The sequence below is a fragment of the Procambarus clarkii genome, chromosome 6, assembly GCF_040958095.1.
Source record: "Procambarus clarkii isolate CNS0578487 chromosome 6, FALCON_Pclarkii_2.0, whole genome shotgun sequence".
Lineage (NCBI taxonomy): Eukaryota > Metazoa > Arthropoda > Malacostraca > Decapoda > Cambaridae > Procambarus > Procambarus clarkii.
Genome location: NC_091155.1, coordinates 17,377,227 through 17,391,066, shown reverse-complemented (window position 1 = coordinate 17,391,066; position 13,840 = coordinate 17,377,227). Strand labels below are relative to the sequence as shown.

The 13,840-nt window shown below is 41.2% G+C and overlaps 1 protein-coding gene across 1 annotated transcript; it reads left to right on the top strand.

The window, feature by feature from the left end:
* The first annotated feature begins 2,345 nt into the window (after window positions 1–2,345).
* On the top strand, window positions 2,346–3,780 carry LOC138355443 (uncharacterized). Its single transcript, XM_069310414.1, has 2 exons — window positions 2,346–2,477; window positions 3,292–3,780. The coding sequence occupies exons 1-2, from the start codon at window positions 2,346–2,348 to the stop codon at window positions 3,778–3,780; spliced, it is 621 nt and encodes a 206-aa protein (XP_069166515.1).
* The last annotated feature ends 10,060 nt before the right edge of the window (window positions 3,781–13,840 follow it).

Below are 13,840 nucleotides of genomic sequence, written 5' to 3'. Positions count from 1 at the left end.
ATTCAAGATTCTCAAGGGAATCGACAGGGTAGATAAATACAGGCTATTTAACACAAGGGGCACACGCACTAGGGGACACAGGTGGAAATTGAGTGCCCAAATGAGCCACAGAGACATTAGAAAGAACTTTTTTAGTGTCAGAGTGGTTGACAAATGGAATGCATTAGGAAGTGATGTGGTGGAGGCTGACTCCATACACAGTTTCAATTGTAAATATAATAGAGCCCAATAGGCTCAGGAACCTGTACACCTGTTAATTGACGGTTGAGAGGAGGGACCAAAAAGCCAGAGCTCAACCCCCGCAAGCACAATTAGGTGAATACACACACAAATGACAAAAGTCGTACCGAATTTCAAGAAAGGTGATAGGGAGGAGGTACATAACTACAGACCCGTATCACTGACAAGCATCCCCTGTAAAATACTTGAAATAATAATTAAGCTAAGACTTGCTGCACACCTGGAGAGCATTAGGTTTGTAAACAAATACCAACATAGGATCTGAACAGGGAAATCATACCTAACAAACTTTTTGGAGTTCTACGATAAAATAACAAGGATAAGGCAGGGCAGAAAAGGTTGGGCAGAATGAGTATTTCTAGAGTGCCAAAAAGCCTTTGTTACAGTACCGCAAATGAGACTTGAAAGGCAGGCAGGAGTAAGTAGAAAGGCCCTAGCATGGGTAAAGAACTATCTAACAGGAAGGAGCCAGAGAGTAATGGTAACGGGCGAGAAGTCGGAATGGCGAACAGTAACGAGTGGTGTACTACAAGGATCGGTGTTGGGACCAATTCTATTTCTAATTTACGTAAATGATATGTTTACAGGAATAGAACCCTACATGTCAATGTTGGCGGATGACGCCAAATTAATGAGGAAGAGTGGTGACAGATGAAGATTGTAGGATCCTCCAAGAGGACCTGGACAGATTGCAGAGATGGTCAGAGAAATGGCTACTGGAGTTCTACACGAGTAAATGTAAATTTATGGAAATAGGATCAGGTGATAGAGACCACGATAACCTTGTTACTGTGATATCTGGGTCTAAGTTTTAAATGAAGGAAGAGTTTCCTTCTTTTCGCACAGATTTTAATCGTTTGTTTTAATATCGTTATCTTGGTGGCGGATATAGATGCACAATGTTCACAAGTGTGTCCCATTCTTCAACTGATTTTTTAACAATTGTAATTGCTGTAGGTTTTGCATTTAACTCAGCTGCTCTTGTTGATTGAATGTTGAGTTTGATGCGCAGGGCTTCAATGTCTCACATTTCATTAAGTAATGTAATAATAGCATTTCTGCATCTGTTCCACAGATATGACACTCTTTAAGTATGGGTTTATTACCTCCCAGCAGCACTTGTAGGCAAGTCTGAGTCTGTGTATGGCTACTGCAATATCTCTGGATAGGTTTTTGCCAGGCTCGAAAGGTGAGTTCTCAATGGCTGGTTCGTACCACATCGTACTGGGGTCTGCCTTCTGCTACTTTGGCTCGGTCGTTACTTTTGATAGTTGAGAGTATTTTCTTCTTGATTTGCTCCTTAATCTGTTATAAAATTGGATGTATTTTTACCTGTACAACAGTTAAAGCAGTAGCAGCTTTTGCTAGTGAGTCTGCCATTTCATTACCATCTATGCCAATGTGATTGGGAATCCAATTTAGGGTGATCAATAGTCCTAGATTGTGTGCTTCTTTTCCTATATGTTGGATTTCAGTGATGAGTTTTATATTATCTCTGTGCAGGCTGGAAAACAATGCCTGGACCGAAGATTTAGAGTCGGTATGACTCATTTTAGGAGACTTCTTGTAAATCATTCTGAATTGCATTATTTATAGCCACTTTCAGGGCATTTAATTCAATTTGTAATGTTGAGCACCCACTTTTCTTGTACGTAAAACGTTTGAATATAGCAGTAGGTGAGGCAAACGTGTGATTAGGACATAAATATAAAGGATTAAATTCGTAATATTATTTTCTTTAAAGACTATATCAATTAGGCTCATGGTAAAAATTGAGTGAAAACCTTCGCTATTGTCATACACATTTCCTCACTTCAAATGTGTTTTCCTTTTTCCTTAATAATCTAATACCCTCTTTACCTTCTGCAAAATTTGATAATGTCCTTTTTTAATAACATTAAAAGTGGGAGATTGGGAAAACTGTCTGGAAGATTATATATGTGAACCAGTGTGGAATTTTCCCGGTACGTTGAACTGCCGCAACCCAGCCTCAGTCAACACGGCCGGTTAAGTGATAGTGCCGCAACACTTCCTAAACCAACAAGCGTCATACTGGGGCGTCTGCAGCTCTGGCAATAATTGTGAAATCTGTTGTTTACGGTGTAATGCTTCGTGTGAAAGTCAGCATCACGATAAGACTTGAAGCACCAAGGTCTCTTGTGACTCCAGACCATATATATGCTGCCACTGTTGTTACCGCCACAGATCGTCCTGCTCACTCCAACACCTCCAACATGGTAAGCTCTCACATGATGCTCAGAGCTTCAGAGCTGTTAAGGGAACCTGAGTTCGCCTGCAGAAATACGTTAAGAAAATAGTTAAATGAATGTGCGGACGGCCTCTTTGACCATGCGATACATTCATTACCTTTTACTCATTATTTACCGTCTGACTGAAACCTTCCTGTGAGTTTTTTTTTCAGTGATGTTACTGTAGCTTGTTCCATAAATTGTCAACATTATTTATTGACTTGCAGTCTATCGTTTTGAATATAATCCTAAATTTATCGATTTTGATTTAACTATTTTGTATTCTTCCTTTTGTTGACATTTACCTGCTCCCACATGGTAACTCACATGATGCTCAGAGCTTCAGAGTTCTTAAATCATTCAGAGAACACATTTGGTCATATGAATCTTCAGACGTCATCTTGGACCACGGGAAACATCCATTCATTCTTACTCATATAATTGTCTAGTCGATGGTTGAAACTCTCCTGTGAGTTTTTTTCTCTTTTGTTACTGTAACTTGTTCCATATATCGACACCACTGCTTCTTTACTTGGAAGCATCTAATTTATTTACACTCCCAAATTTATTGAAAATGATTACATTATTTTGAATTGACCGGTTGATATTTGCATGAATTTATGGACGTCAGCCTCGTCTCTCCTTCAGCTACCAATTTATGGAAAATGTAAACTTAGGTTATGACTTGGTACCTTCTTTCGATAATATAATTACATTTGATTATGAAATCACGAGCTTTTCAATGTAAAAAATTACTATATGATATCAGAGTTGTCCGTTATTGTTCCCAATTCCATTCCAGAGGTTTGCTTGTATCGTCGCTGTGGTGACGCTCCTGGTCGTCTCCTGCCACGCCGACCCCGGAGGCTCTGGTGGAGGTAGAGGTGGAGGCTCTGGTGGAGGTGGAGGCTACGGAGGAGGAGGTGGAGGCTCTGGTGGAGGTGGAGGCTACGGAGGAGGTGGAGGCTCTGGTGGAGGTGGAGGCTATGGGGGAGGTGGCGGAGGCTCTGGTGGAGGAACTTATGGAGGCGGTGGAAGTTCTGGAGGTAGTGGCGGAGGATACGGAGGCTCAAGTAGTAGTGGAGGCTCCAAAGGAGGTGGTGGTGGTGGCGGAGGATATGGAGGATCAAGTGGTGGTGGAGGAGGCTCTGGTGGAGGTGGAGGCTACGGGGGAGGTGGTGGAGGCTCTGGTGGAGGAAGTGGTGGAGGAGGATATGGAGGCGGTGGAAGTTCTGGAGGAGGTGGGGGCCACGGAGGCAGTGGAGGTTCTTCAGGAGGTTATGGAAAGTAACATAATTCGCAGATAATATTTTGTCATATCTGAACTTAAAAATATTTAAACAAACTGTTAGTATTAATAAACTTTGGTAAATTATTTAATGGCTTTTATTTATGTTTATTAATGGGATTCATAAATTCAAAATTTGAATCAAATTTACATGAAATTGGAATGGGTCCCCGGCGTTGCTCGGGTGATGGAGAAAACCGCTTACCTGGCGGTTACCTTGTTGTTACCTTGTGGTTACCTTGTAGTTACCTGGCGGTTACCTTGTTGTTACTTGGCGGTTACCTTGTAGTTACCTGGCGGTTACCTTGTTGTTACTTGGCGGGTACTCTGTGATTACAATGCAGTTACCGTGTGTTGATTCCGGAAGGTCAAGAGCTCCACGGCCCGGTCTCTGACCAGGTCTCCTAGTTGTTGGTCTGGTCAACCCGGCTCTTGGACGTGGCTGCTAACAGCATTACGCATAAATCACAGCCTGGTTGATCAGGTATCATTTGGAGGTGTTTAACAAGTTCTCTCTTGAACACTGTGAGGGGTCGGGCTGTTATGCCTCTTTTGTGTAATGGAAGTGTGTTGAACAGTCTCGGGTCTCTGATGTTGATAGAGTTCTCTCTCAGAATACCTATTGCACCTCTTTTTTTCAACGGAGGTATTCTACACATCCTGTCATGCCTCCTGGTATCATATGATGTTACTCATTTGATCTTGTGAACAGATTTGGAACCAGCCCCTCTAATATTTTCCATGTGTAATCTACGCCACATACTACACTACATAAGATTGACTACATACATTTTCGTCACTGTAACCAACTTCAGTACACGCAACCTTTAACACTGTAACCATTTACACCACCCACTGCCATCTCTATCTCTGCAGTCATCTTCACAATATGTGGTCTTCATCACTATCGCCACCTTCATTATCTGGGCACTGCCAGTTCCGATCAAGAACCATCACTGTCACCAACTTCCTTCCCCTTCACCAAATTCCCTCTCCTTTCTTATACCTCATCACTTTTCCTACTCTTCACAACCTTCCCATCGTTCCCATCCCCCTACCATTAACCGCCACCTTTGCTCTTTCCATACCCTTAACCCCTTTCCCTACTTTTCACCATCTTCCCTACCATTAACCACCATTTTTTCTTCATAATTGTAACCACATTTATTTTTACATTACTGTGGTCACTATACATTACCTTCCTTGATGATAATTAAACTACATAAGACAAATACTTAATCCACTTGCAGAAAAACCTTTCTTTGGAAAATCTTAGAGATGATGAGTCTGGCACATAGCGAGATTGTAAATTGGCATCATTTTAGGTGTTGAGATGGGCATGAGCGTCCATCACGACCTATGTCTATCCACAAGCAACAACTAGTCATATTGCAAAGTATTGTGACCCAGATGATTTTGCTAGTCTGACCAAACATTACAGGGTGACTGGTGGTTGATTCGGGATGGTCATAGGAGGGTGGGTATGTTTTAACAAGGTTATTGAACTTGTAAAACTATGCATAGTTTTAATACTTTCTTTGAAAATATAGTGCTCTATAGATAGAAATATAGCTTAGGAATTGGGAATCCGCTTGCACAAATTATGACTGACTTGTTCATTGGTTATTTGGAATTACAAATCCCTTTCCCAAACTTAATCTATTGAGATATAGTGATGCAGAATTATTTTCGGTATAGCCACAGAGAAAAAATGAGGAAAAACTACGGGAATTAAACCTCACGTTGCTGGAAGATTGGAGAGATAGGGGGACATGATCACCACATACAAGATTCTCAAAGGAATTGATAAGGTACACAAAGTAAGGTAGAGTTTGTTTAGTGTCAGAGCAGTTAATAAATGGAATGCATTAGGAAGTGATTGGGTGGATAGACTCCTTACACAGTTTCAAGTGTAGATATGATAGAGCCCAATAGGCTCATGAACCTGTACACCTGTTGAATGACGGTGAATAGGGGGGACCACAGAGCCGAAACTAAACAAACGTAAGCACATCTAGGTGAATACAACTAGGTACATCCTGTACACACACACACACACACACACACACACACACACACACACACAAAGCTAGTGGAACATCTGGAGCGAAGGAACTTTGTGACACAACACCAACATGGTTTCAGGGATGGCAAGAAATACCTCGCAGGATTAATTGAATTCTACTATCAGACAACAAGAACCAGAAAAGAAAGAGAATGGTGGGCAGACTGCATGTTTTTGGATTGCCAGAAAGCCTTTGACACAGTACCCCACCAGAGACTAGTGCGAAAGCTGGAGATGCTGGCTGTAGTGAAAGGAAGGTACTCCATTGGATAAGGGAGTGCCTAAGTAATAGACGACAGCGAGTCACTGTGAGGGATGAGGTCTCAGATTGGCGAGACGTCACCAGTGGAGTCCCGCAGGGTTCAGTCCTATGACCCATAATGTTTCTTATATATGTAAATGATCTTCCAGATGGGATAGAATCATTCCTCTCTTTGTTTGCTGATGATGCAAAAATTATGAGAAGGATTAAGACAGAGGAGGACAGCTTGAGGCTTCAATAAGATCTGGACAAGCTGCAGGAATGGTCGAACAAATGGTTGTTAGAGTAGAGGGTAGGGAGCAGGAGACCAGATACAAGGTATTATTTGGGAGATGAAATACTTCAAGAGTCAGAGAGAGAGAAAGACCTGGGGGTTGATATCACACCAGACCTGTCCCCTGAACCTCATATTAAGAGGATAACATCAGCGGCATATACCAGGTTGGCTAACATAAGAACAGCCTTTTAAAACTTGTGTAAGGAATCTTTCAGAACATTATATACCACATATGTCAGACCAATCCTGGAGTATGCGGCTCCAGCATGGAGTCCATATCTAGTCAAGCATAAGACTAAATTGGAAAAGGTTCAAAGATTTGCCACCAGACTAGTACCCGAGCTGAGAGGTATGAGCTACGAGGAGAGACTACGGGAATTAAATCTCACTTCGTTGGATAACAGAAGAGTTAGGGGCGGACATGATCACCACATTCAAGATTCTCAAGGGAATCGACAGGGTAGATAAATACAGGCTATTTAACACAAGGGGCACACGCACTAGGGGACACAGGTGGAAATTGAGTGCCCAAATGAGCCACAGAGACATTAGAAAGAACATTTTTAGTGTCAGAGTGGTTGACAAATGGAATGCATTAGGAAGTGATGTGGTGGAGGCTGACTCCATACACAGTTTCAATTGTAGATATGATAGAGCCCAATAGGCTCAGGAACCTGTACACCTGTTAATTGACGGTTGAGAGGAGGGACCAAAGAGCCAGAGCTCAGCCCCCGCAAGCACAATTAGGTGAATACACACACAAATGACAAAAGTCGTACCGAATTTCAAGAAAGGTGATAGGGAGGAGGTACATAACTACAGACCCGTATCACTGACAAGCATCCCCTGTAAAATACTTGAAATAATAATTAAGCTAAGACTTGCTGCACACCTGGAGAGCATTAGGTTTGTAAACAAATACCAACATAGGATCTGAACAGGGAAATCATACCTAACAAACTTTTTGGAGTTCTACGATAAAATAACAAGGATAAGGCAGGGCAGAAAAGGTTGGGCAGAATGAGTATTTCTAGAGTGCCAAAAAGCCTTTGTTACAGTACCGCAAATGAGACTTGAAAGGCAGGCAGGAGTAAGTAGAAAGGCCCTAGCATGGGTAAAGAACTATCTAACAGGAAGGAGCCAGAGAGTAATGGTAACGGGCGAGAAGTCGGAATGGCGAACAGTAACGAGTGGTGTACTACAAGGATCGGTGTTGGGACCAATTCTATTTCTAATTTACGTAAATGATATGTTTACAGGAATAGAACCCTACATGTCAATGTTGGCGGATGACGCCAAATTAATGAGGAAGAGTGGTGACAGATGAAGATTGTAGGATCCTCCAAGAGGACCTGGACAGATTGCAGAGATGGTCAGAGAAATGGCTACTGGAGTTTAACACGAGTAAATGTAAAGTTATGGAAATAGGATCAGGTGATAGAGACCACGATAACCTTGTTACTGTGATATCTGGGTTTAAGTTTTAAATGAAGGAAGAGTTTCCTTCTTTTCGCACAGATTTTAATCGTTTGTTTTAATATCGTTATCTTGGTGGCGGATATAGATGCACAATGTTCACTAGTGTGTCCCATTCTTCAACTGATTTTTTAACAATTGTAATTGCTGTAGGTTTTGCGTTTAACTCAGCTGCTCTTGTTGATTGAATGTTGAGTTTGATGCGCAGGGCTTCAATGTCTCACATTTCATTAAGTAATGTAATAATAGCATTTCTGCATCTGTTCCACAGATATGACACTCTTTAAGTATGGGTTTATTACCTCCCAGCAGCACTTGTAGGCAAGTCTGAGTCTGTGTATGGATACTGCAATATCTCTGGATAGGTTTTTGCCAGGCTCGAAAGGTGAGTTCTCAATGGCTGGTTCGTACCACATCGTACTGGGGTCTGCCTTCTGCTACTTTGGCTCGGTCGTTACTTTTGATAGTTGAGAGTATTTTCTTCTTGATTTGCTCCTTAATCTGTAATAAAATTGGATGTATTTTTACCTGTACAACAGTTAAAGCAGTAGCAGCTTTTGCTAGTGAGTCTGCCATTTCATTACCGTCTATGCCAATGTGATTGGGAATCCAATTTAGGGTGATCAATAGTCCTAGATTGTGTGCTTCTTTTCCTATATGTTGGATTTCAGTGATGAGTTTTATATTATCTCTGTGCAGGCTGGAAAACAATGCCTGGACCGAAGATTTAGAGTCGGTATGACTCATTTTAGGAGACTTCTTGTAAATCATTCTGAATTGCATTATTTATAGCCACTCTCAGGGCATTTAATTCAATTTGCAATGTTGAGCACCCACTTTACTTGTACGTAAAACGTTTGAATATAGCAGTAGGTGAGGCAAACGTGTGATTAGGGCATCAATAAAAAGGATTATATTTGTAATATTTATTTTCTTTAAAGAATATATCAATTAGGCTCAAGGTAAAAATTTAGTGAAAACCTTCACTTTTGTCATTTACATTTCCTCACTTCAGATGTGTTTTCCGTTGTCCTTAATAATCTAATACCCTTTTTACCTTCTGTAAAATTTGATAATGTCCTTTTTTAATGACATTAAAAGTGGGAGATTGGGGAGACTGTCTGGAAAGTTATATATGTAAACCAGTATGGAATTTTCCCCGGTACGTTGAACTGCCGTAACCCAGCTTCAGTCAACACGGCCGGTTAAGTGATCAGTGCCGCAACACTTCCTAAACCAACAAGCGTCATACTGGGGCGTCTGCAGCTCTGGCAATAATTGTGAAATCTGTTGTTTACGGTGTAATGCTTCGTGTGAAAGTCAGCATCACGATAAGACTTGAAGCACCAAGGTCTCTTGTGACTCCAGACCATATATATGCTGCCACTGTTGCTACCACCACACATCGTCCAGCTCACTCCAACACCTCCAACATGGTAAGCTCTCACATGATACTTAGAGCTTCAGAGCTGTTAAGTGAACCTTACTTCGCCTGCAGAAATACGTTAAGAAAATATTTAGTTAAATGAATCTGCGGACGGCCTCTTTGTTCATGCGATACATTCATTCCCTTTTACTCATTATTTACCGTCTGACTGAAACTTTCCTGTGAGTTTTATTTAAGTGATGTTACTGTAGATTGTTCCATAAATCGTCAACATTATTCACTGACTTGCAGTCAATCGCTTTGAATATAATCCTAAATTTATCGATTTTGATTTAACTATTTTGTATTCTTCCTTTTGTTGACATTTACCTGCTCCCACATGGTAACTCTCACATGATGCTCAGAGCTTCAGAGTTCTTAAATCATTCAGAGAACACATTTGGTCAAAATGAATCTTCAGACGTCATCTTGGACCACGGGAAACATCCATTCATTCTTACTCATATAATTGTCCAGTCGATGGTTGAAACTCTCGTGTGAATTTGTTCTCTTATGTTACTGTAACTTGTTCAATATATCGGCACCACTGATTCTTTACTTGGAGTCAGCTAATATATTTATACTACTAAATTTATTGAAAATGATTACATTATTTTGAACTGACCGATAGATATTTGCATGAATTTATAGACGTCAGCCTCGTCTCTCCTTCAGCTACCAATTTATGGAAAATGTAAACATAGGTTATGATTTGGTGCCTTCATTCGATAATATAATTACATTTGATTATGAAATCCCAAGCTTTTCAATGTAAAAAAAATACGATATGATATCAGAGTTGTCCGTTAATGTTCCCAATTCGATTCCAGAGGTTTGCTTGTATCGTCGCTGTGGTGACGCTCCTGGTCGTCTCCTGCCACGCCGACCCCGGAGGCTCTGGTGGAGGTGGAGGTGGAGGCTCTGGTGGAGGTGGAGGCTACGGTGGAGGCTCAAGTGGAGGTGGAAGCTCTGGTGGAGGTGGAGGCTATGGGGGAGGTGGCGGAGGCTCTGGTGGAGGAAGTTATGGAGGTGGTGGAAGTTCTGGAGGTAGTGGCGGTGGATACGGAGGCTCAAGTAGTAGTGGAGGCTCCAAAGGAGGTGGTAGTGGTGGTGGCGGAGGATATGGAGGATCAAGTGGTGGTGGAGGAGGCTCTGGTGGAGGTGGAGGCTACGAGGGAGGTGGTGGAGGATCGGGTGGAGGCAGTGGTGGAGGAGGATATGGAGGCGGTGGAAGATCTGGAGGAGGTGGGGGCCACAGAGGCAGTGGAGGTTCCTCAGGTTATGGAAAGTAACATAATTCGCAGATAGTATTTTGTCATATCTGATGTTAAAAATATTTAAACAAACTGTTAGTATTAATAAACTTTGGTAAATTATTTAATGGCTTTTTTATGTTTATTAATGGGATTCATAAAATAAAAATTTGAATCAAATTTACATGAAATTGGAAAGGGTCCCCGGCGTTGCTCGGGTGATGGAGAAAACCGCTTACCTTGCGGATTACCTTGTTGTTACCTTGCACCTACCTTGCGGTTACCTTGCTGTTACCTGGCGATTACCATGTGGTTACCTTGCGGTTACCTTGTTACCTGGCGGTTACCTTGTTGTTACCTGGCGGATACCCTGTGATTACAATGCAGTTACCTTTCGTTGTTTCCGGGGGTCAAGATTCCCACGACCCGGTCTCTGACTAGGTCTCCTGGTTAATGGTCTGGTCAACCAGGCTCTTGGACACGGCTGCTCACAGCATTACGTATATATCACAGCCTGATTGATCAGGTATCCTTTGGAGGTGTTTAACAAGTTATCTCTTGATCACTGTGAGGGGTCGGCCAGTTATGCCTCTTTTGTGTAGTGGAAGTGTGTTGAACAGTCTCGGGCCTCTGATGGTGATAGTTCTCTCTCAGAGTACCTGTTGCACCTCTTCTTTTCAACGGAGGTATTCTACACATCCTGTCATGCTTCCCTGGTCTCAAATGATGTTACTCATATGATCTTGTGAACAGATTTGGAACCAGCCCCTCTAATATTTTCCATGTGTAATCTACGCCACATACTACACTACATAAGATTGACTACATACATTTTCTTCACTGTAACCAACTTCAGTACACGCAATCTTTAACATTGTAACCATTTACACCACGCACTGTCATCTTTACTTCTGCAGTCATCTCCACTATATGTGATCTTCATCACTATCGCCACCTTCTTTATCTGGGCACTGCCAGTTCCGATCAAGAACCATCACTATCACCAACTTCCTTCTCCTTCACCAAATTCCCTCCCCTTTCTTATATCTCACCGCTTTTCCTACTCTTCACAACCTTCCCATCGTTCCCATCCCCCTACCATTAACCGCCACCTTTGCTCTTTCCATACCCTTAACCACTTTCCCTACCCTTCACCGTCTTCCCTACCATTAACCACCATTTTTTCTTCATAATTGTAACCACATTAATTTTTACATTACTGTGGTCACTATACATTATTTTCCCTGATGATAATTAAACTACATAAGACAAATACTTAATCCACTTGCAGAAAAACCTTTCTTTGGTAAATCTTAGAGAGGATGAGTCTGGCACATAGCGAGATTGTAAATTGGCATCATTTTAGGTGTTGAGATGGGCATGAGCGTCCATCACGACCTATGTCTATCCACAAGCAACAACTAGTCATATTGCAAAGCATCGTGACCCAGATGTTTTTGGCTAGCCTGACCAAACATTACCGGGTGACTGGTGGTTGATTCGGGATGGTCATAGGAGGGTGGGTATGTTTTAACAAGGTTATTGAACTAGTAAAACTATGAATCGTTTATAACACTTTCTTTGTAAATATAGTGCTCAAGAGACAGAAATATAGCTTAGGAATAGGGAATCCGCTTACACAAATTATGACTGACTTGTTCATTGGTTATTTGGAATTACAAATCTCTTTCCCAAACATCATCTGTTTGAGATATAGTGATGCTGAATTTTCGGTGTAGCCACAGAGAAAAAAATTGGAGCTTTCTAGAATAATTTGAATGAGTTGCATTCCTTAACCAAATTAAAACATTGAAGAGAAACAAATTAGAATATTTATGTTCTTATGTTCATGTTTTACGTCATATATGAACTTGTCACAATTCCCTAATAATAAGTTTGCAACATCAGAGGTAGAGGAAAAGTGAGCATCCATTAGAAAATAATACGAAAATTTGTATTCAGCGCAGATGTGATGAGAGATAGTGTTTTCCTATTTGTCACAATTTCCTAATAACTAGTTTACAACATCGGAGGTAGAAGGAAAGTGAGCAGCTATTAGAAAAATAACTATTTTTTTAATTTAGGACTGATGTGATGAGCGGTAGCGTTTACCTGTATAGGGGGCTGGACCGCAGTGTATTCCACAACTGACTCACCAGAAAACTGCCAGGTACCCCGTATACGAGATGTAAACTGACCACTATAACACAGCATTCATGAGTTCTTGCTCGATTAGTCTCATGTGTAAACTTCTAGCAGTATGCATTATCATGGCTAAATATACAACTTCCAAATCACTGTGAGTTTGTTATGATTGTTCAATTGCCTTTCGTTTCAGTATTCTCCACTGTCACTGCTACTGAGACACTTATGTTGATTTCTACTCCTGGTCTTCCACAGGCTGTATTTGCAAGAATATCATCAGTATCCAACGGCATTTAGTCTCAAATATATTTTCTTTAGCAGCAAAAGCATTAATTCGAATACCTCTAATTTTTGACTGTTACTACTTTGTGCAGTCAATGCCAGGAATGTTTTTGTCAATGCCAGGAATGCAGAATGCAAGGAGGCGGCGGAACACCTGAAGGACGGTAAACAATTAAGGGAAACTACCTCCCGGTATCAACTACAGTAAGTCTCCTTGGAGTGTTTATAACACTGATCCTTCTTAGGAGGCAAACGGAAATAGGATAACTTCAGCAGTATACACTACAATGACAAAAGTTAGAACATCATTCAGGAACCTAAATAAAGAGTCATTTAGATCAGTACACCTGTCTATGTAAGGTCAGTGTTAGTGTATACTGCCCCATAGTGGAACCCTTATTTAGAAAATGCTAAGAAAATCAGAAAACGTTCAGAGGTTTAAAACCGGGTTTGTCCTGAGATTACGAGGAATGGGGGAATGAAAATGGATTGAAAGAACTAGACCTGACGTCGCTGGAAAAAATAAGAGACATAAGAGGCTTGAATGGGACTTGTAATATTTTTAGGAGGATTGACAGCCTGGAAAAGGAAACGTTCAAAGTTTATATCAAAATAATAAGAGAGATTGGACGCAACTTTGAGATACAGATGAATAAAAGGATACTACTAAGTATTACTTAAGTATACGAGTAGTGAATAAATTATATGAACTCGCTAGAACGGGGTTTCGAGTCCTTCCCAGGGAGTAATTACTGAGTACCAATACTTGACTGTTCGCCTTTGTTCCACCAACAGTAACTTGATACCAAATTCTTAACTGATTGGTGGTTTCCATTCTATGGAAAACTAGTGGGGTAAGGCTTAATATGAACAATGA

What these genes read in the sequence shown, in the direction of transcription:
- LOC138355443 (XM_069310414.1), top strand. Translation starts at nt 2,346, where the DNA reads ATGCTTCGTGTGAAAGTCAGCATCACGATAAGACTTGAAGCACCAAGG. An exon ending in ACTCCAACACCTCCAACATG is followed by an intron (nt 2,478 to 3,291) that starts GTAAGCTCTCAC and finishes ATTCCATTCCAG; the next exon opens with AGGTTTGCTTGTATCGTCGC.